This window comes from Doryrhamphus excisus, chromosome 11 (genome assembly GCF_030265055.1).
Source record: "Doryrhamphus excisus isolate RoL2022-K1 chromosome 11, RoL_Dexc_1.0, whole genome shotgun sequence".
Taxonomy (NCBI): Eukaryota; Metazoa; Chordata; class Actinopteri; order Syngnathiformes; family Syngnathidae; genus Doryrhamphus; species Doryrhamphus excisus.
In genome coordinates, this window is record NC_080476.1 from 3,808,095 (window position 1) to 3,828,961 (window position 20,867).

The 20,867-nt window shown below is 45.1% G+C and overlaps 1 protein-coding gene across 2 annotated transcripts in view; it reads right to left on the bottom strand.

Moving 5' to 3' along the window:
• The window catches only part of frem2a (FRAS1 related extracellular matrix 2a), a 46,496-nt gene extending 26,917 nt beyond the window's left edge, over positions 1 to 19,579 (bottom strand). For both annotated transcript variants that reach the window (XR_009132026.1, XM_058086568.1), the window contains exons 1-2: positions 14,503 to 19,579; positions 8,924 to 9,013 (exon numbers count right to left, since the gene is read on the bottom strand). Coding sequence is in view for 1 of the 2 variants with exons in the window: in XM_058086568.1 (XP_057942551.1) it covers positions 8,924 to 9,013; positions 14,503 to 19,489 (5,077 nt within the window). In the remaining variant the exon portion in view is untranslated. The remainder of the gene's footprint in view (positions 1 to 8,923; positions 9,014 to 14,502) is intronic.
• Between the last annotated feature and the right edge of the window lie 1,288 nt (positions 19,580 to 20,867).

A 20,867-nucleotide genomic window follows, 5' to 3' on the forward strand; every position in this document is an offset into this window, starting at 1 on the left:
TGCAACATAGAATATATCGGGATTTTGATCGTAGGACATGTCGCGTCTCCCTGATCCACACTGAGGCCATCATAGTCAGGCACAAAGAAAGTGATGTCAGTGATAGAGTAGTAGCAATAAGATGATATCGCAATGTGTGCAGGTTTGAGGCTGGTAATTATGGGAGTTGGCTCAGGGGCACTACACAACATACAGCACATGTGCATGATTGCGCCCTAGGAGACACAGATGTACATCACACACACACACACACACACACACACTGACTAAAGCAACACTTCCTGCTTCTGTTGTAAGAGCCAACCCGTGCGAGACAGAACAACCTGAAGCCAGCCAGCCTGCAGAAAGTTCCAGCGAGGCATTTCCACTGATGTCTGGCATCACCTTAAGCGTCGCTCACAGGGACAAAAAGATCCCTCAGGTGCACGAGCGTGTGAGCAATAACAGCTAAAGGCGCTGGTTGGATTTTTGTATGCACTGTTAGCTCTTAGCGCCGTAATACTGTACATCTCGTGATCATTTGCTAGAACAAGATGCTCCACATCGGGCGCCATAAAAGGGCTTCACTATATGCTTCCCCAATGTTTCCTAGAGCAGATTTATGGTTTTTATTAAGAACCTTCCGAAATGTAAAGACTGTACGACTCCCTTCAGTGCAATGCTCTTCTCTGTCTTTATATTTTCTGGCACGGACGAGAAGAGGAGATATGCATATGAGCTATAACTTTGTCACACTAATGTGATGAAATTATATTATTGCCGCCACTTACACACAATATATTTGTGTGTGTGTGTGTGTATTCGAAGATGTAGTTTTTGGACACGTTATAAGGTACATGCAAAAAGTCTGTGCAGTGATGGCAAGGTGAAGATCCAATGATGATTGGATGCTACTGAAAACAGATACTCAACTGAATAGTAAACTGAGCATCACAGCGTAGCAGAGAAGTTCCAAGATCCTTTGCACAGACACTCCCTCATGGCTGGGAGCAGCGTAAAGATGTTTGATTCCCATCATTCACATAACAATTGTGCTGCCCAGTAGCATGCTAATAATAATAATAATAATAATCATTCATTTATTTTCTACCGCTTATCCTCACGAGGGTCTTGGAGCCTATCCCAGCTGAATTCCGGCGAGAGGCGGGGTACACCCTGGACCGGTCGCCAGCCAATCACAGGGCACATATAGACAAACAACCATTCACACTCACATTCATACCTATGGACAATTTGGAGTGGCTAATTAACCTAGCATGTTTTTGGAATGTGGGAGGAAACCGGAGTACCCGGAGAAAACCCACACATGCACGGGGAGAACATGCAAACTCCACACAGAGATGGCCGAGGGTGGAATTGAACTAGCTGTGTGGCCTGGGCGCTAACCAATACCACTTCCACCGTGCAGCCGCTAATAATAATAATTATTGTTATTATTTGAGGTGCGTGGATTGATCACAATATGCCAATAAATGCCTTTCAACGGTGATCACAAAAGACAATCACCTGTGGCTAGCACTAGCTTTCCTTTTATAGACCTCCTCCCACAAAACAAAAAACAATCATGTCTGCCATGTGGAACTTGACTACCAATACATGCCACAAAAACTATCCTGCAGGGGGAAGCATGTTAAAAAGCTTTAATGCGGTTTTGTTTGTTTCTTTCGGATTGTTCCTGATTTCAGAGTCGCCACAGCATATTGATTTTCGGCGTTTGAAGAAAAAACGGTATGGTGTGTGGTGAGTTTTCGAGGCTAACGGTGTGATCATCATTTAAACAGTCAGAAGGCTAAGATAAGTTTGTTTGGTAACATCTCCTTGTAGCAGATGGAGTCAGTCCGAAATAGAACACAAAAATGACTTGAAAATGAGTTAAAGAAGACGTGGCATTCTCGGGAAGTTTCACCATGTCCAAATGAAGGCGATGATATGTTTCCTTTTTTCATATCATGTAACCAGTAGAAGGGCTGCAGCCAGGAATTCTGGGTCCCATGAAAAAATGGCACCCCGGCCAATAGCAGTCATCATAACTACATTGAAAATGATCCATGTGATGCATCAAAGGACAGATGTCCCTCTCGGCTGCAGATGAGATACCGGTTCATTCAGGTATTGGTTTTTCTGCCAGTATTTTCTGCCACTTATTTTGCAGTGTTTTGAAATGCATGCAGTGCCATCACAATAAACAAAGTATCATGTGTTCATTACACCACATTAGTTTGAGCAAGAACCGTTGCCTAGTAATGAAATGCTGGACAATATCGGATATGGGTAAGAAAGCCTACATAAAAGTAGTATGGTTGTCTCCCAACACACATGATATACACTACACCAGGGGTGCTCATTAAGTCGATCGCGATCTACCGGTCGATCGCGGAGGTGGTAATGGTCGATCGCGGCGTGACATTAAAAAAATATCATCCTCGCATCAATGCCGTCACTTGATTGATATACAGGGCAGCCATTCAGATGACAACTGAATGTTGCCCTTCGGGCGACCAATCAAATCAAACAACGTCTCTAAGTGCAGCAGAACTTACGATGTCAGCCTATCACCCATCCCCGTTACTTGATTGACATACAGGACAACCAATCAGATGACAACTGAATTTTGACCTTTAGGTCACTGCTCATGCGTAAACAGCGATGCAAAGTGCTAAGCTAGTTGGCGAATTGCGTCAGATTTTAAGCCCTCGCTAAAGTTTATGGTCACTAAAATGAGTGAAGTAGCTGGACCAAGTAAAAAGGCAAAAAACATATCACTTCCATACGGAATGGGAGGTGGACTTTTTTTTCACAATGTCTTTTTCGAAGTGCGTTTGCCTCATATGCCATTCTACCATCGCAGTACCAAAGAAGGGAAATGTGGAGTAATGTGGAGGTAATTACAAAAAATGTTAATAGTTAATTATGTGTGTTTTGCAATATTGGCTCATTTGGTTATGTAAGGTACATCAACATACATTGTACGTACAAATAATCCTCAATACATTTGAAAATAAATAGATGTTTTGCATTTTTGTAGTGGGTAGATCATTTTGACTCGGTCATTTTAAAAGTAGCTCGCATGCTGAAAAAGTGTGAGCACCCCTGCACTACATCAAATCTAAGTATATTTGTACAGCACCTTACAACATGCCAATGGCGGCCAAGGTGCTTCACTGAAAAAAAATAGACATGTACAGAACCCCATACTGTATCGAAAGACACCTACAGTAATCACATCTAATGGGCCAAATTAGGTCGTTTTGCATTAGCACTGTCATAATAAACAACATTAGGATGTCTCAGATGCACCAAAGACAATGGCAAGAACATTTTCTGACGTGCATAGTAGCATTTGCATTATTTGACAATCACAGGCTAATTGGTTCTGACACACGACATCAGCAGTTTGACTGCTTGTCTCGGGAAAGTCACACAATAAGGACAAAAGAACACGCTAATTGGCGTGCATTAGCCTTTGGAAGTGCCCATCCCTCAGCACCGATAACAAAGTCAACGACCGCCTCCACGCATCCACACCACAAGTTGATGATGTTAAATTATCATCTTTTTGGATTTACTGTATCATAGTGTTAGTTTAAACGCTCATCTCTCAGTATTCGCACAGAGGAGTGAGGGATTTACAGATGCATGTTTGTCCGTGAAAAAAAGGGCATTTAAAGGATTAAAAGGTGCTGTTTGTGCATGTTCCAGCACATTATTGTCGCTCAATGACACGCTGAAAGAAACTAACGTCATCCTCCATTTTGTCATTTCTTAAAACTCACCATTTAAATTCCATCAATGCCTGCAAAGAGATTAGCGCTTCTTCGAGGAACTCCGAGAGCCACGGATTAAACTCTTTTAAAATATATATATTTTAAAGGTGAGAGAGGTTTTTCTCATGCATGATTATTAGCCTTGCAGTTTTGGCGTGCATGAATCATTGGCTCTCGTTTGGAAGGCGAGAGGGCAATCAGCATGTGAAGCCTCTGAGCTGCTCTCATGGAGGAAAAAAAAAAACCTATGAAACATATAAAACAACCTTTTGAAGACTACAGAAGAGTCACATTGCACACCAGCTGTGATGAAACACCAGCGTCCTCATTAGTTTTCTAGTGCTAACCAGGAAAACATAGAACAGAAAAATACCCCAAAGAACTTTAGATGAGAACTTTCTGACATACAGTCAAAGATTGTTTTCTTTATGCGTAGTTTCCCAAAAATTTGCCTCGGTTTTCATTTACAGTATGACTGCTAAATAACTTGCCATGGGGCAAGTGCCTGCAATTTGATAAAGAAGACGAGACACACCAATGAATTCAATCTCGCTCGGATGAACGGGAATTATTTCACATTTCTGCATGTAAAACGATATTTATTCTCTTTGAAATTATTATTTTTTTCATATTTTTAGGTGTCAGGATCAGATTCATTGGATTGACATTATTTCCGATGGGAAAAATTGCCTCGTTTATTGTACGTTTTGGTTGTCGTCTCACCTTTTGTGACAAATTATGACAAAAACTGAGGTGCCATTGTGTATAAAAAAAACAAGGGTGTCAAAAGTGCGGCCTGAGGGCCATTTTCGTCTCGCTGTCTGTTTTTCATCGACCCTCAGTATATTGTAGAAATAATAACAGAGGATCGAACCGCCAACCTTTCAGTTTCGAGACAACCTGCTCTACCACATAAGCCACTTCCATCACAAATAAAATGTATTGTTTGTTAATGAGATATTATTAGATATTACAGCTATGACACAGAGCTAATATGTTATGTTTAGATATAGTTTAGCGTCCCACTGCGGTTCACATGTTGCCCACACAGTCAGGAGATCGGGAAGACCTGGGTTCGAATCTCTGTTTGGGTCTCTGTGTGGAGTTTGGATGTTCTCCCCGTGAGTGGGTTTTCTCCGGTTTCCTCCCACATTCCAAAAACATGCTAGGTTAATTGGCCACTCCAAATTGTCCATAGGTATGAATGTGAGTGTGAATGGTTGTTTGTCTATATGTGCCCTGTGATTGGCTGGCCACCAGTCCAGGGTGTACCCCGCCTCTCCCACTGAGGTCAGCTGGGATAGACCCTTGCTCATGTTATTCTATGACAAGGTTGTTCCACGGTTTGGACAATAATCTCTTAAAGTATGCCAAATATTGTTTTTTGCAAAGACTTGAATTAATTTTGCCTATCCCACATGGCCTTTGGGGTGTTCGCCGCATAGTATATAAAACAACCATTCACACACCTATGGTCAGATTCATCTCCAATGAACATCCAATAACATGTGGGAAGACGCAAGAGTAAAAGGAAAAACCCACAGCAGTCCCAGTCAAAAGTTTAGAGACACTTGCCCATGTTGTCTAATGACAAGGTGAGTCCAAACATTCGTCTGGTATTGCATAAAAACCGTAAAAAAGCGCTAGTTTTGGGAAGCATGGACCGTGGGAACCAAGTGACGTTCCGACCCCTCTTCCCAGTTAAGCACAGTGATCCCAGCTGTTTTGGACTCCATCCCTGACCCGCTATACACCCCCCTCCCCACCTGAAACAGGGCCAGGTAATTAAAGTGTGTGCCTGCAGCTTAGCCCGCCTCTGCCTCCTCAGGCTCTCATTAGCCACAACGCAGCCTGAGCTCTTAAATAACGCACAGCTCTTTGGTGCCGCGGGCCCGCTAGCCTGCGGGTGCCACTTGGCCCGCTATGTACCTGCGCTGATTGGGGACAGCGCCAAGCCCCCGCTGGTTCCTACACAGCAGATGCCTGCTTCATGGGAAAGTGCAACAAAAGTTCTGCTGCTTTTGCTTCTAAAGTTGTTGTGATGAAACAAGACTTCTAAGGAAATGAACTTTGGAGGAGCGTGGACAATCAGTTAGTCAATCTTCTCCTTTTAGGTTGGCCAACATCTACATATTACAGCACCCGAGTCAAATGCATTAGAACTGCAGTGTGAAAACACTCCAGGGCCAAACCCTCTAAAATTGTTTTTTTCAAATAAAGACTCTTTCCTTTCTTTCTTTAGTGGCTTCATGAATGGCAATCATCATCTTAACAGGATGTTAAAACACCCTTGAAAAGCGACTCATGTTTTTCAGTCTGGTCACGTTTCCACCAAGCGGCACGGTTCTGTTTAGTTCAGTTCATCACGGTACGGATTCCATTAGAAAGCTGATCAGTTTCATCAATAGCTCTTGGTCTAGTTTGTAACATGCAGTATGTGTCATACTTTGTTAGGGACAGTACAAAATGTGTCCAAAATGTTTCGATGAAAACCAAATGGTACAATAACTGGAGCAAATGAAAAAGGTTTGACCGAAAAAATTGTGCTATGTTTTTGTGTTTCCATTGCCAAAAGTTGAAAAGGATGTATGGCAGACATCTGGATATCAAGTACAGTGGTAGGGTCACTAAAAGGGGCGGAGCTAGGCACAGTGCAAGAGAATGGCCACCTCTTCAATGGGAAGCGAATCAACAAGAAGAAAGTTGTCCTTCATTCTTGTTTAACGTGTGGCCCCACCTTCGATTAGCCCTTTTCACACTACCAGCATTTTTTGTGTCACTGTTCTGTATAATTATAGTCATATAGTAATAGTAAGCAAACCGGACTGCACTGCTTGAGACCGAGAAGAGAGTTGAGACGCATCTATGTTTTAATGCAGATGCCCAAGTGCTGTATTCTCACTGCACACATTTGGAGGTCATTTCCTCTCAGTGTTGTTGTGGCAACAGATTCATTTACTCATCTTCACCGTGGACTTGAGTGAGGCTCTCAACAACGCTGTTGTTCAGCATTTTTTTTTGAAAGAACACAGCTGTTTCGGTCAAGCGCTTCCCTGATTGCTCAGAGAGTTGCTGCTTTATTGTTTTTCGCACACAAACGTACTAACATCCAAACATGGGGCATATTCACATGCTCGCTCAAATACCTCACTGTTTTATTTACAAGGCTTGGAGACCCAGAGTGCAGGCGGGGGCACGGGAGGGGGCACAGGGCTGTCTATAAAGTGGGCAGGAGTGGAGCTTCATAAGTATTAATGTGACACTACATTCTGGGGCAATTCCACAGCAGGTGAAACACATGCAATAATGCAAGCGCAATAATAAACATATTGTTCAATACAGACCTCAAAATATATTAAATATAATATACAGTATTCACATTCATAACTACCATAGGTATGAATGTGAGTGTGAATGGTTGTTTGCCCTGTGATTGGCTGGCGACCAGTCCAGGGTGTACCCCGCCTCTTGCCCACAGACAGCTGGGATAGGCTCCAGCACGCCCGTGACCCTCATGAGGATAAGCGGTATAGAAAATGGTTGGATGGATGTATAAAAAGCTTAAATGAAATAGATACTCAAGTAAATATAGGGTTGTCCTGATCTGAAAATGATATCAGATATCGGTCCGATATCTGACAAATCTCTGATATTGACACACCAACACAGGAAGTCCACTCCATAGCCTGCACCGCCACTTCTACCCAGCAGCAGCAGTGATCACAACAAAAGCGTGTGTGGGCGTGTTTAGCAAAAAGTAGGAGTGATGTCAGCTTTGTGGTGATGTTTTTTGTTAATGTCCAAAAAAGACGTTACAACTGTGTGTAAAACTTGTCATGCACAAATTCCCCATGGTGGTGGGGAACTTTAATATGGCCAACCTACATAATTTATTGGGTATTTGGGTTTAAATGCTTGACTGAGCACATCGAGCATCGCTACATTATGCCCATTGTTGATCAAACTATACAACAGATTCTTCAAGAAGAAAATGGGTCAGTTTTAATCATACCCACTGTTGCTGACTATCATTCTCCATTGGAGAAATATCACTTTCTAACATTCCATGCTAGTAAACAAGTAATAAAATTATGTATGATCTGTGCTGACATTGCATTGATATTGGTATCGTCCAAAAGTTGTATGTGGACACCACCAACTACAAGTACATAAAGGAAAAATAGGAATCGGAATTGCAAATGAAGAATGGCTAGGGCTGAGTGATATATCGATATTTTTAAAATATTGATATTTACTTTAAGCATGATATCAAAAACAAGCATATCGTTCTCATCGATATAGACTGGATCGTGTTTCAAGATGGCCGTTACTGTACTTACAGCAGCTCTGAACTTTCTGTGCTGCCATACTGACCCCTTAAGATGGATGGATGTTCATTGTGTTACGTTTGTACATAGCTTGCCTTCTTGCGGGAGACGCATTCATTCACGGTTCCATTGCTTACACTCCGGAGCAGCTGTAGTGTTAGCGTTGAGCTACACACCCCTTCAAGATCCCAAGATCAAAAGTAAACAATTTAATAAAAATATCCTACATTGTGGCGAAATAGATGCAGATCATTCCCACATTTGTTGGAAATGTGGTAAGATAAGGCAACTCTGCTGTACAATGCATTATTGAAAATACTTGGCTATAAGATATGAGGAAGGTGTCTAAGTGAAGGACATGTATTTGGTGAAGGTCCTGCTACAAGCAGGCAAAAAAGCCATCACCAAGAACTTGGGAAAGGAAGACTCCCCTACACAGGATCAATGGACTTTGATTGCAGAGGAAATCTACATAATGGAAAAGCCGACACACCGCCTGCGGGCGGCTGCAGGAGGCTGCATTTGAAGAAAAATGGATGAAATGGACAATATTTATGACCAAACAACGTCAAAGACCCTAAGGAAGATCTAACAAAAATTGAAGTATTGATGGACTGCAAAAAAATAACTGGCAAAAAAATGATCATTATTATAATTGTGAAGGTAGCCTATTTGTATTGGATGTAAGGAAGTATCCACTGAGTGTGTGTATTATTATTATTATTATTATTATTAAGTTATCCTGCACACTAACCATGACGTGTGCAGCGCTATGTTACACTGACTAGTCTATCCCGAAGTGCAAAGGAAATGAGGCAAATCGTGTCTTACCGTTGTCCTCCACGGTGAAGTGAAAGACGTCCGATGTGGCGTTTTCTTCTCTCCGCAGCACGTAGCAGATGTTCAGGTCATCAATGTCGGCTGCAACGGGAAATGAGTGTCAATGATGCAATAAACAATGTGTGCTAATACGCTACGAGGGATAATGTATCAGGACAGCTACAGGAAGTGAAACGTGAAGACTTTCTACATGGTTTTGGATTGTGTTCCACAAAGTTGGAAACTCCACTTCAACCTATCGTTAATTCACTGATTGATTCGGACCTGTGTCCCAACACTTTTGTCTATTCTAGCATGATTAATGGTGTAAAAGTCATTTCAAGTGTAGTCTTTCAAGATGAAAACCTGCGTTCAATGAAAACAAATTGCATTGCGCTCACTGGAGCAAAGTGATGATTTTTTCCAACATCAGAAGCACTTTGAAGGCGCATGCAGATCAGCGCCGGTACCAGCGGGTCTCTGCTCACCAGGCTGCTTATCAGCACTCAATGATGACAACACCCCCCCCCCCCTCCGTTCCCTCCCTCATTGTGGAAATCCACACATCCATAATCCATCAGGACGTTAAACCAACACAACGGCGAGTGAACGTGGCGGCCGCCTGTGTCAACAACACCCCCTGCAAACAGACCAGGTGACTCTGGATCTTTTAATGACAGATGAGACCAAGAATGTTAAAAACAGGATTTTTGCACCTGCGCTTCCACAGCAGCTGTTTTCCCAAACATTTTGGGAATTATAGGTCTTTGTCAGTGACGCTTTTTTTTTCCGTCCTCAAGCGCACAGTGCAGAAAAATCATGAAGGGCTGCAAAAGGCCTCATCCCTGTGAAGCATCCGGGTCAGTAATAGATGCCAAGCAGCTTCATAAAACTACACATTTATGACTGGGACACATTCAAAACCTGAATTCCGCTGTTTCCTGTCAATGCTCAGACAAGCAGATATCGACTGAAAAATGTACACTATGAGGATAAAGGTATCATATTCATCAGATGAATAAGGGCGCCTCCTTTTTGTTAAATCTAAGCTGGTGAATACTGTACAATATAAAAACAACACACGTTTCATGCTGCACAGATGAGAGTGATTCTATGTTGGTGTGATGTACATTTTGTATCAAAATGGAAAAACTTGGAACGGACCATTAATGGAAGAGAAATTCAAAGTGCCATTGCAGGTGACAAGAGAGGGAGACAGGGGTGTGACCACTTTTACACTGGAACTGTGGTTCAGTCTAACACGGAAACTCAAATTAGAGGATGACCTCTGTCTGCTACAATGGATAGCATACGATAAGAACTTTGTTCCAAACAGTCATGATAAGACCTTCCAGCAATGGATCCCAAGAGGTATAACCACATGGTGTACAATAGTAAATAAGGGGAAATTCATGAGCTTTCAAGAATTACAACAACTATTCGACCTGGGCGAAAACGATTATTTTAGATACATACAAACTACTATGACAGGAAAATAAAATTCTGGATGAATAGAAGAAGACATGGGCTGATTCAAATGGCGATGTCTGCCTACAAATCCACACTATATAAAAATTTAATGGAGGGAAAGGCAAATACTCATTATATTCAAGAAAAATGGGAAAAAGAGCTCAAAACAAACATTACAGAAGCTGAATGGTTGGGTATGATTATGACCCAAAACACCACAACATCATCTCGGGTCCGGAGGGAGCATTGCTGGAAAAATAGAATTAGATTTTTCATTACACCAGAAATTAAACAAAAATATGTTAAAGTTACCCAGCCATGCTGGCGTCAGTGTGGTACAGTCCATGTCAACCATTCACATGTGTTCTGGCTTTGCCCAAATATCATTCATTTTTGGAAGAGGTTATGTAAAACCATGGAGAGGAAAAGATAGGTATTTGTATAAAATCATGTTGGTAGCAGGTAAAAAAAAAGCCATTACCAAAAAATGGCTTCATCCAAGACCCCCGGTACTGGAGGACTGGCTTTGTGTGATGAACACAATACATGACATGGAACTATTGACAAATAGATTGAGGACTAAAGAAGACATGTGTGGAGAAAAATGGGTGAAATGGACACTGTTCATGGACAAAAATCAAGGAAATGACTCAAATTGCACCATGACAGGGAATGTGGGTTAGCCAAATTGTGTGATGTGTATGTCCAGTGCCCCCTTTTTGTTTTGAGTGTGTTTGTATTGCTGTTGACGTTTTGTTTAAAAAAATATAAAAATAAAGTATTAAAAAAAAACACATACAAAAGATGGCGTTTTGGTTTGTAATATTTAAGCTATGTCATATAATATATCACAAAAGCTGCCCAATTAAGTGCTTCTTGTATGCAAATGTTCCTTGCAGAGCCTTTGTTCCCATGACAATAATACCAGTACTAAGGAAACCGCAATCAAAGTACACCCAAAAGGTCTTGGTTTTGTTCCAGATCGTGAACCTCAAGTGTACTGCACTTCTTCATTTTAGGTCAAGTGCATACTTCCATCTTTGTGGGAAGACTTTTGGGAAAGCCATTTTGTGTTTCCAGTGTCCATGAAAGCATGCTTGGAACAAGCGAAGGAAACTGGCCATGAAGGCCAGCTTTCACTTCCTGTGGGTGTCCCAGTACTTTCCCCCCACATAGAGTATATTTTATTCAGCTTTTCTTTGAGGTTGTGTGTCAGCGCCAGAGGACCCGGGCGCACACAGAGTCAAGTGTGTGAAGGCGGCTAAGACATCACATCAAATATTCAAAGAGGAACGTCTCATGGGAGACGCCCTGCAAGTGGGACGAGTAAATAAAGAGGAAGGGATTGTCTCTTTCACCTGAATGACTTTTCTGACGAGCCTTTTTGCTCTCTCGCCCCCAGTAGAACCCCCCCCACCTCTCCTCAGCCGCCACCGCCTGTCCTCCCATCATGCCTTGCTCTGTTCTACATCTGCTCTTAAGCATCTTCTCGCTCTGAGACCCCCCCTTTAATGAATACAAACGCCCCACAATGTGGCCCCCCAGGCCCTGATACGCCCCATCCACACTATCATCCCGCCATCTTGCAGCCTTAATGGCCCCGGCATTCCCGCGTGCAGCTTGGCCACGAAGCGCCACTGCCGCTCACAAGTGTTCATCCCGTCAGCGAGAGCGACGCGCTGACCTTTTCACACCATCATCCACTTCCTGTCCTGCTTCAATGAGCACGGCACGGAAACACTCCATTATTCATCTGGAGGTGTCTGAGAGACTTTGGTGTGAAACAACGCGCTCTGATGATGATGATTACACTGCATGAGAAACAAGGCCCGGCAATCAACATCCACCTTCTCAGGCTAGCACCTGTCACTAGCACCATTCATTAAGTCTCTGTGAGGAATTTATCCACAGCATCACGGATGAAAGTGTTATTTTTGTACTACAGTTACACTTTTATATGATTATTTCATCAAACAAAAATCCGGATAATGACATTTTCAAAAGCACAGCAAGGGAGATCTTCTATGGTATGATTGATGATTAATTATTATTTCAAATATGTTTAGTTCTATTAAATAGCATGACAAACTTTAATTTGAACTTTTTATAATATAGTGAAACCTCTATATAGCAGTGAGAAATCGTCAGGTGTGCCGTGAGGAATTATACCATATGAGTTTTTTTTTAAATTAACATTTATTCATCATTTTCTGCAAATATTCTGCCATGTCGAGTGTCGTGGTGTAAAGACTGGCAGAGCAATGTCATATTCGTCTGTGTGGCAACACGTAGCCGATTGCCTGGTTCCTCCAATAGACTTAGTGATGCACGTGAGGTGGTTAGTGGTGTGCCGCAAGATTTTTCCAATGTAAAAATCCTTAAAAAAGGTTGAAAAACACTGCTCCATAGCACATGTATGAATCTCAGTTGTGGGGGCTAAATCCAGCCCGCACTACAATTCCATCTGGCCCGCAGAACCGCATTGAGTTGGCCCTGACTTTAACAAAATAATAAATAAGTAATAAAACAACTCATTCATTCATTTTCTACCGCTTATCCTCACGAGGGTCGCAGGGGGTGCTGGAGCCTATCCCAGCTGTCTTCAGGCGAGAGGCGGGGTACACCCTGGACTGGTGGCCAGCCAATCACAGGGCACATTTAGACAAACAACCATTCACACTCACATTCATACCTATGGACAATTTGGAGTGGCCAATTAACCTAGCATGTTTTTGGAATGTGGGAGGAAACCGGAGTACCCGGAGAAAACCCACGCATGCACGGGGAGAACATGCAAACTCCACACAGAGATGGCCGAGAGTGGAATCAAACTCGGGTCTCCTAGCTGTGAGGCCTGTACACTAACCGCTCGGTATAGTATAAACTAGTCCTCTGGTATTTTGATTTTAGACGTGGAAACAATATTTGTGAATAGCACAAAATTGACAACCATTCATAATAAGGGTGCTAAAGTAGGCTTGGAGTTTTGGCCCCCTGTGCCATTGAGTTTGACACCCCTCCTCTATAGTTTAAGGCCCCTGAAATTGTACAATTTGTATGTTGCCCCCCCCCAAAAAAATGCCTGTAAACATATTTTTCAAACGTATCATCAAGCATCAAAGGATTAACAATGTTTATGTTACAACATTGCCTGTCCAGGTATTATGTAATAAAGCTTCAAGGATGCCACAGTTTGACCCTGAAACAGATATATTATATAGATATATATTATCTATATCAGGGGTGCTCATTAAGTCGATGGAGGTGGTACTGGTCGATCGCTGGTCGATCGCGGCGTGACATTAAAAAAATATCATCCTAGCATCAATGCCGTCACTTGATTGATATACAGGGCAGCCATTCAGATGACAACTGAATGTTGCCCTTCGGGCGACCAATCAAATCAAACAACGTCTCTAAGTGCAGCAGAACTTACGATGTCAGCCTATCATCCATCCCCGTTACTTGATTGACATACAGGACAACCAATCAGATGACAACTGAATTTTGACCTTTAGGTCACCGCTCATGCGTAAACAACGATGCAAAGTGCTAAGCTAGTCGGCGAATTGCGTCAGATTTTAAGCCCTCGCTAAAGTTTATGGTCACTAAAATGGGTGAAGTAGCTGGACCAAGTAAAAAGGCAAAAACATATCACTTCCATACGGAATGGGAGGTGGACATTTTTTTCACAATGTCTTTTTCGAAGTGTGTTTGCCTGGCTAACCTGGCTATCAGCAGCTACTGTCCGGACTATGCATCCCTGGCTGGTTCAATTCAGTGCAAGTCATCAAAGTAAACTCAGGTAATTACAAAAAATGTTAATTGTTAATTATGTGTGTTTTGCAATATTGGCTCATTTGGTTATGTAAGGTACATCAACATACATTGTACGTACAAATAATCCTCAATACATTTGAAAATAAATAGATGTTTTGCATTTTTGTAGTGGGTAGATCATTTTGACTCGGTCATTTTAAAAGTAGCTCGCATGCTGAAAAAGTGTGAGCACCCCTGATCTATATAATATATATATATATATTTCCCAAGAGAATAAAGTCTCCCAGACCAGACCGGTGTTAGATCTGCACAGTCCAATCTTAGATCACTGTATGGCTTACCTTGACTGAAGCTTAGGACCGAGTTGTTGCCCCGGCCGAGGTGGACGATGTACCCGTGTTTGGGCGGTGCCGTAACGTGGAACACCAGTGATGCCGGGCTGCTGTCCCTGTCCTCCGCCCTCAGGTGTTTGGAGTTGATGAGGAATCCCAGATGACCCGTGGTCAGGATCTTCAATGTGGGGGCACCCTTGTTTACCACCATTTGTGGGACACCGTTGTCAATGGAAACAATGGTGATCTTCAAGGTCTGTGGGCGACGGGTCTCAAAAACAGTGTCCGGGAAGACGTAGAAGTCCGAGTGAGTGCCGTCGGTAACAGTGAAGGAGAAGGAGTCCTCGGAGGACTCAGTGCCGTCGTGTTTGTAGCTGATGAGGTTTTCGTTCAGGTCTTGTTTGGTGAAGGTGCTGACTGGTCTGGAGTGGTTGAAGAGGAGTTTGCCGTGGACGGGCAGCTGGGTGATGGTGAACTTGAGCAGCTTCTCGGTGGTGTCCTGGTCCTCGGCTGTGAGCTCAAAGGGCGTGATTAGTTTACTGCGCCCTTCTGTGACTTTCACATCATTGATGGTCACCACGGGTTTCTTGTTGTCAACATCCAGGATGGAGATTCTGAAGGTTCTGAAAATGGGATTGTAGCCGTCGGTTACTTCAAACTCAAAACTGTCCATCTTCAACTCATCGTCTGCAGTGTGGATGTAGTAGACCTTACTGCCGGCGAGTTGCAGCTGCGTGAAGGACACGATTGGCACCCCTGGGGTGTCCGTGCACTCCAAATGCCCTCTGACAGGCGCCCTTGTGACGGTGAAGACCAGGTTCTCGTCTGGGCTGTTGAGGTCAGTGGTGCTGAGGAGGTCGGTGGTCAGAGTAACACGACCACCTTCTTTCAGGGACACACCTTTACTGACCACATGAGGGAAGACCATGTCGATGCTGTCCACGCTGATGTAGAAGTAACGATCAATTAGTGGGTTGATTCCATCCGTCACATCAAACTTGACCAGGTCTCGGATGCCCTCCTGGCCGTTGTGTGTGTAGAATATGAGTCCTGTGTCAATCTCTGCTTGTGTGAAGTTCATGCCGAGTGTGATGTTCTCCACCGACCCGAGGGCAGTCCTCCGCTGAAGCAGACCCTGACCTGGCCCAAAGCGGGTGATGTAAGTGAGAGTGCTGTCCTCTGAATCTAAATCAGTGGCTTTGAGGACTTTGTTGTCGATGTCTTTTGTCTCGCCAATTTCCACCTCCAAGCCGTCGTTGATTTGCATCCTGGGGGTCTCGTCATCAATAGGGATGATCATCACAATCGCTGTCTTCTGCGCTGAGAACTTCCCGTCAGTCACAATGACTTCAAAGCTGTCCTCTGTTGTCTCTGAGTCGTCGTGTTCGTAGACGATACTGGATGCTTCTCTGATCTCCTCTAGTGTGAAGTTAGTCACCAGGACTGAGCCAGTCGGCAGCTGGTTCAAAATGGCGCCATGTTTAGGAGGCCTGGAGATGATGAACAGCAGTTCCTCGGCTGGGATATCAGCGTCGCCGGCATTCATGATGGGAGTATCGATGACGATGTTCATCCCCTCCATCACGACAATCTCCCTCAAATAGATCTCTGGCTTCTCATCATTGGTGGGGATTATGATGATAGGAAAGAAAAGGTTCCCTGAAAAGTTGATTCCATCGGAGCACCTAAGGGTGAACCTGTCCTCCACCGGTTCCACACTTTTATGAATGCTCTGCACGTAGTAGATATTTCCTTCTCTGATGTCTCTGATGGTGAAAGAACTGATGGCTGTGCCTGACCTGGACTTTTCAGACCCGGGTGCAGGTGAAATATTCTCCACGTAGCCAGCAGTGGGCTGGACTATGATGGTGCAGAGGATATCTTCTACTGGGGTGTCATTGTCGTCTGCATCCAGGTGCTGAGGGCCAATGGCATTCAGGTCCCCTTCAATGACGCTGAACTGCACCCCAATTCCAACTTCAGGGGCCTGGCTGTCCACGGGGAGGATGGTGACCCGCACGTGCACCCCGATGACCTTGTTGCCCCCCACAGTCCAATCATCGGACATGTCTGTGAGTGTCAAGTTGAAGCCGTCCTGCTGCGACGTGAGGCCTATCTCGCCGCCAGTATGGGCGTACACAACCAGGCCGTTGATGACGTCGGCCTGCGTGAACCTGCTGGCAGGCACTCCTTTCACCAAAACCTCACCCATGGATGGTGTGTCCTCCAAAATGAAGGTCAGATGGAGGTCATCAGTGTCATCATCACGGCCTTGGATCACATTAGTCGTGATTTCTGTGGCGCCATTTTCTAGCACATCCATGTGACAGCCAATGGTTCCTGCGGGCAGACTGAGAATCGGTGCTTCATCATCCACGGGCTTCACGTGAACTTTGACAGTCACGGTTACAACATGGAAACCGTCACTGACGTCCAGCTGGAACTCATCACTAGGCGTCTCCTCACCACCGTGACTGTACGATATCCTCCCTTGTGAGAGGTCCTCAAGACTGAAGACTGCTTTTTTCTCCAAGTCAGTGAATGCCAATTGAACATGTCCATGTTTTGGCGGCTGGCTGAGCGTAAACGAGATCGTTTTACCCTCAGTGTCGGGGTCTGTGGCATCCAGCTCAGCGATGGTGATGATATGGATGCTGCGTTCAAACACTGTGAAGCCTGTGTTAGTAATTTGGGGGGGCTTGTTGTTGACAGGCTGGAGGTATATGGTGAACGCCCCCTCCACGCTGTTCCCTGCAGTGTCCTCCACATTGTATCGGAACTGCACCACATGCGCGGTGATGCCCAGCTCAATGTTGGGGGGGCTGTAGGCGATTTTGTGGTGATTCAGCTGAGCTTGTGTGAACTCCGCAACCTCGGTGTCAGGGCTGTCTGTCAGAACCAAATAACCAAAAACGATAGGGTTGTTTTCATCGGTATCAGTCGGGGGGTGGATGACCGTGTATTTAAGGTCACGGTCTTCAGAGTCCAAATCAGTGTATCGCAGGACTTCTTTGCTGAACTGAGTGAGCTTGTACTCCTCCACGGTCATCTGCAGGGTAGTCCCAGGGTACAGTTCAGGGGGCACATCATCGATGGGCAAAATTCGGACTATAAACATAGCCTCACCTGACTCATTGGGTGGGTCGTTGTCATCCTGGACTGTGAATACAAACTGGTCGATGACTGTGTCAATGTTGTGAGGCCCTACATGCTTGTAGAAGACTTTCCCATCGGTGATGTCTTTCTGCAACCATTCTTGCACCTCCTTTTCATAAACCTCATCTTCAGAGTTAAACTTCCAGGAGGAGGGGTCCTCCGGGGCATCAGACTGTCTCAGAAGAACGGTGCCGATTGTGGAAAAGGGGGGAACAAGGGTGAATTTAATGGTGGAGTCCTCAGAGTCAATGTCAGCGGCACTCAGCATGAGGGGGGACATCGGCATCATCTGGTGTTTGAAAAGGACCATGCCAGTGTTGGCATTGATGATGGGGGGCTCGTCATCAGTGGGAACAATGGTGATGGGAAAGAGAAATTCCACTTCATGTTTCCCATCCGTCATCTTGAACACAATGTTGTCACTGTGTGTGTCGCTGCCATCGTGCTGGTACACAACCACCCCGAGGGTGAGGTCGTCAGGGGTGAAACTTTTTCTGCGAGACCCCAGCACCATCAGGGTGCCGTGGCGGAGCCCGTCCACCACTGTTATGGCCACCATGTCCAGGTTGTCTTCGTCGCTGATCTCCAAGTTGTGGCCGCTGGAGAGAGGGCGGGACTGGCCCTCGTAAAGCAGCTGGCCGACGTTACGGGTCACAACGGGCGCCAAAGAGTTCATGGGTTTCACCACAATCATGAATGCAAAGGGGTCTGAAACGGCCCCCTCTGGGTCTACAACCTCAAACTCCAGCTGGAAAATCCTCTCAGTGTCTGAGTCCAAGGAGGGGGGCTTGTAGGCTATTTTCAGGTCCTGCAGGTCTCTCTGGTAGAAAGAGGTGATGGGCAGGTTCTGGTCGTCTGTGCTGACGATGAAGCCTTCCTCGTAAGACAGCGGTGAGGTGATGTTGAAGATGAGCTCCCCAGCATCGGACTCAGCGTCGTCTGCGGCTAGCATGTCTGACGTGAGTGCGGTCAAGACAAACTGGCTCACTTCCATCATCATCATGGACACAAAGCTTGGCTTGGGCGCTGTGTTCTCCTGTCCCTCTCGGATGCGGACCATGAGGTGGAAGTGCTCCTGCTTGACCAGGTTGCCCTCCTTGTCGTGGAGCTCCACCACCATGGGAACGTGATCCCGGTTGGGTGACGTGTGCTCGAACGTGTGCTGGTAGCGGATGTCAGCGTGCGTGAAATCGTCACAATCTATGCTTTGGGACAGTTTGCCACCATCCACCAGCTTACCATAGCGTGGCAGCACGCTCCCACTGGACAGGGACATCACTCCACACTTGTACAAGTTCCGGTCATATGTGAAGTCCATAATCCTCTTGTCTATGGGGTTGCTGGTGCCCCTCAGATGAGCCACAGTGAGAGGCATGTTCTTGGTGAGGAGCTCCAGCTGCGTAAAGACCACCTCCACCTCCATCATGAAGGGAATGATTACAGTCTCGGTGTGCGCGTCGTAGCGCAGCTGCAGCCTCACGCGGTCCCGCGCCGGACTCCTGGAGCCGTAGTGGGTGTACGTGACGTCATTGTTGCCGAACTCACACGGGAACTTCTTCGGGGAGAGGTGTCCCGGCCGCTGTGAGAGGGGGTCGTTGTCCAGCACGGTGATGCTGCAGCGGTCCCCCGGCTGCGTCTGGACTACCAGGTCGTTGACCGGGTCGATGAACACGGATCTCCCGAAGGGTACGCGTATTCCGTTGTTGCCAACTAGTATCGCGTCCTCGGAGAGTTCGGAGCGCAGCGCGTAAAACAAGCCAGGAGTGGCGAGCTGCGTGTGCGCAATGCGCGCCAGTGAGAGGCAGAGAAGTCCGCACCACATATCAGCAGCGGACATCATCCCAAGTAAAAAAACAAAACAACAACTAAAATTCCTCTGCTAGGTCTACTGAGCCGTCCACGCGTGGCTCGTGGATGCGTCCACCCTGATGACGCCCTCCACTCTCAGGACGCCAGCGGCGCTCACCACTTTTAACTTGAGAGCTCGGGTGGCTGCTGGCGCGCGCTCCCGCCCCTCTGTGCACGCATTGGAGCGAGCTAAAAGCAGCCGCGAGCTCAGCCTCTCAGCTGATTGGACGGATCCTTCTGTCATTTACGAGCAGAGGGCGTGGATTTGGCCTGACAGCTCTCTTGTCAGTCAAATATCAGTTCAATCAAGATAAACATAGAGGGGGAAAATGATAATTCGGTGTGAGAAGGAGACATTAGACGCTGGTAATAACGCAATCAGGACATTTTGGGGGAATATAGAGTTAAAAAATTTAAGAAAGGGACATAAATAAATGACTTAAGTAACAAAAGGCATTCATATTTTATTTATCTATCGCTATCAAAGTGGTTGCACTTTGGAGTGCTGTAGAACTGAAAGTGGTTTGTTATATTTTGATTATCTTAGGGTCAAAATATTAGTTCTCAGTGTAATGCGATAAACAATAATAAACATAAAGTGAGCACCATCTTTGAGAAGGCTGAATTTCTGATGACTGGATCTCATTATGTTGCTGGTTAATGAAGTGCCTTTTATTGGGATGCGAGTGTGTCAAGTACAAATGCATGGTCGACTCTTCCACTTCAGGGCTAACCGTAAATGCGCTTGAAACTTTGAATGGCCATCAGCAGCGGGGATGAAATTGTTTCTTAAACCTGAACTAAATCTATTCGGCCTCAGGGAGTGGACCTGCAGTGTAAGTTGGAACAATCTGTGGAATTGTTTCTTAAACCTGAACTAAATCTATTCGGCCTCGGGGAGTGAACCTGCAGTTTAAAAAAAAAAAAAACAACTCCACAAATTCTCAAACAAACATCTTCACTCTCCTCAAAGACGCTCTGAAAATGCCAAAAAAGTCAATTTTTTAAAACCCACACACAGGCAAGATGCTGTGAAGGTGATGAGAGGGACTTTTAGTGCCTTGTCATTTAAAAGCATCCCCCCTGCCTCCTTCCCTTTCCTTTTACAGCTGCCGTATACTTTACAGTGTATGTTTTCTGCAGCATTCCTGCAGGGGGATGAAACACACGATGCTCAGTGTGTACAGGAGTGTGCTAAAAGGACGTGGGAAGGGAGGGAGGGAAGAACAAAGGAGGCAGGTAAAGGTCGTCATTCCGGATGACTTAATTAGAGAGCAGTTCCAACATTTTCACCTGGAATGCCAACAGTTGCTTTTTGTTTCCCATAAACTTTTATTTTCCTGAAGGAAAAAGAGCCAACATGGAATCAC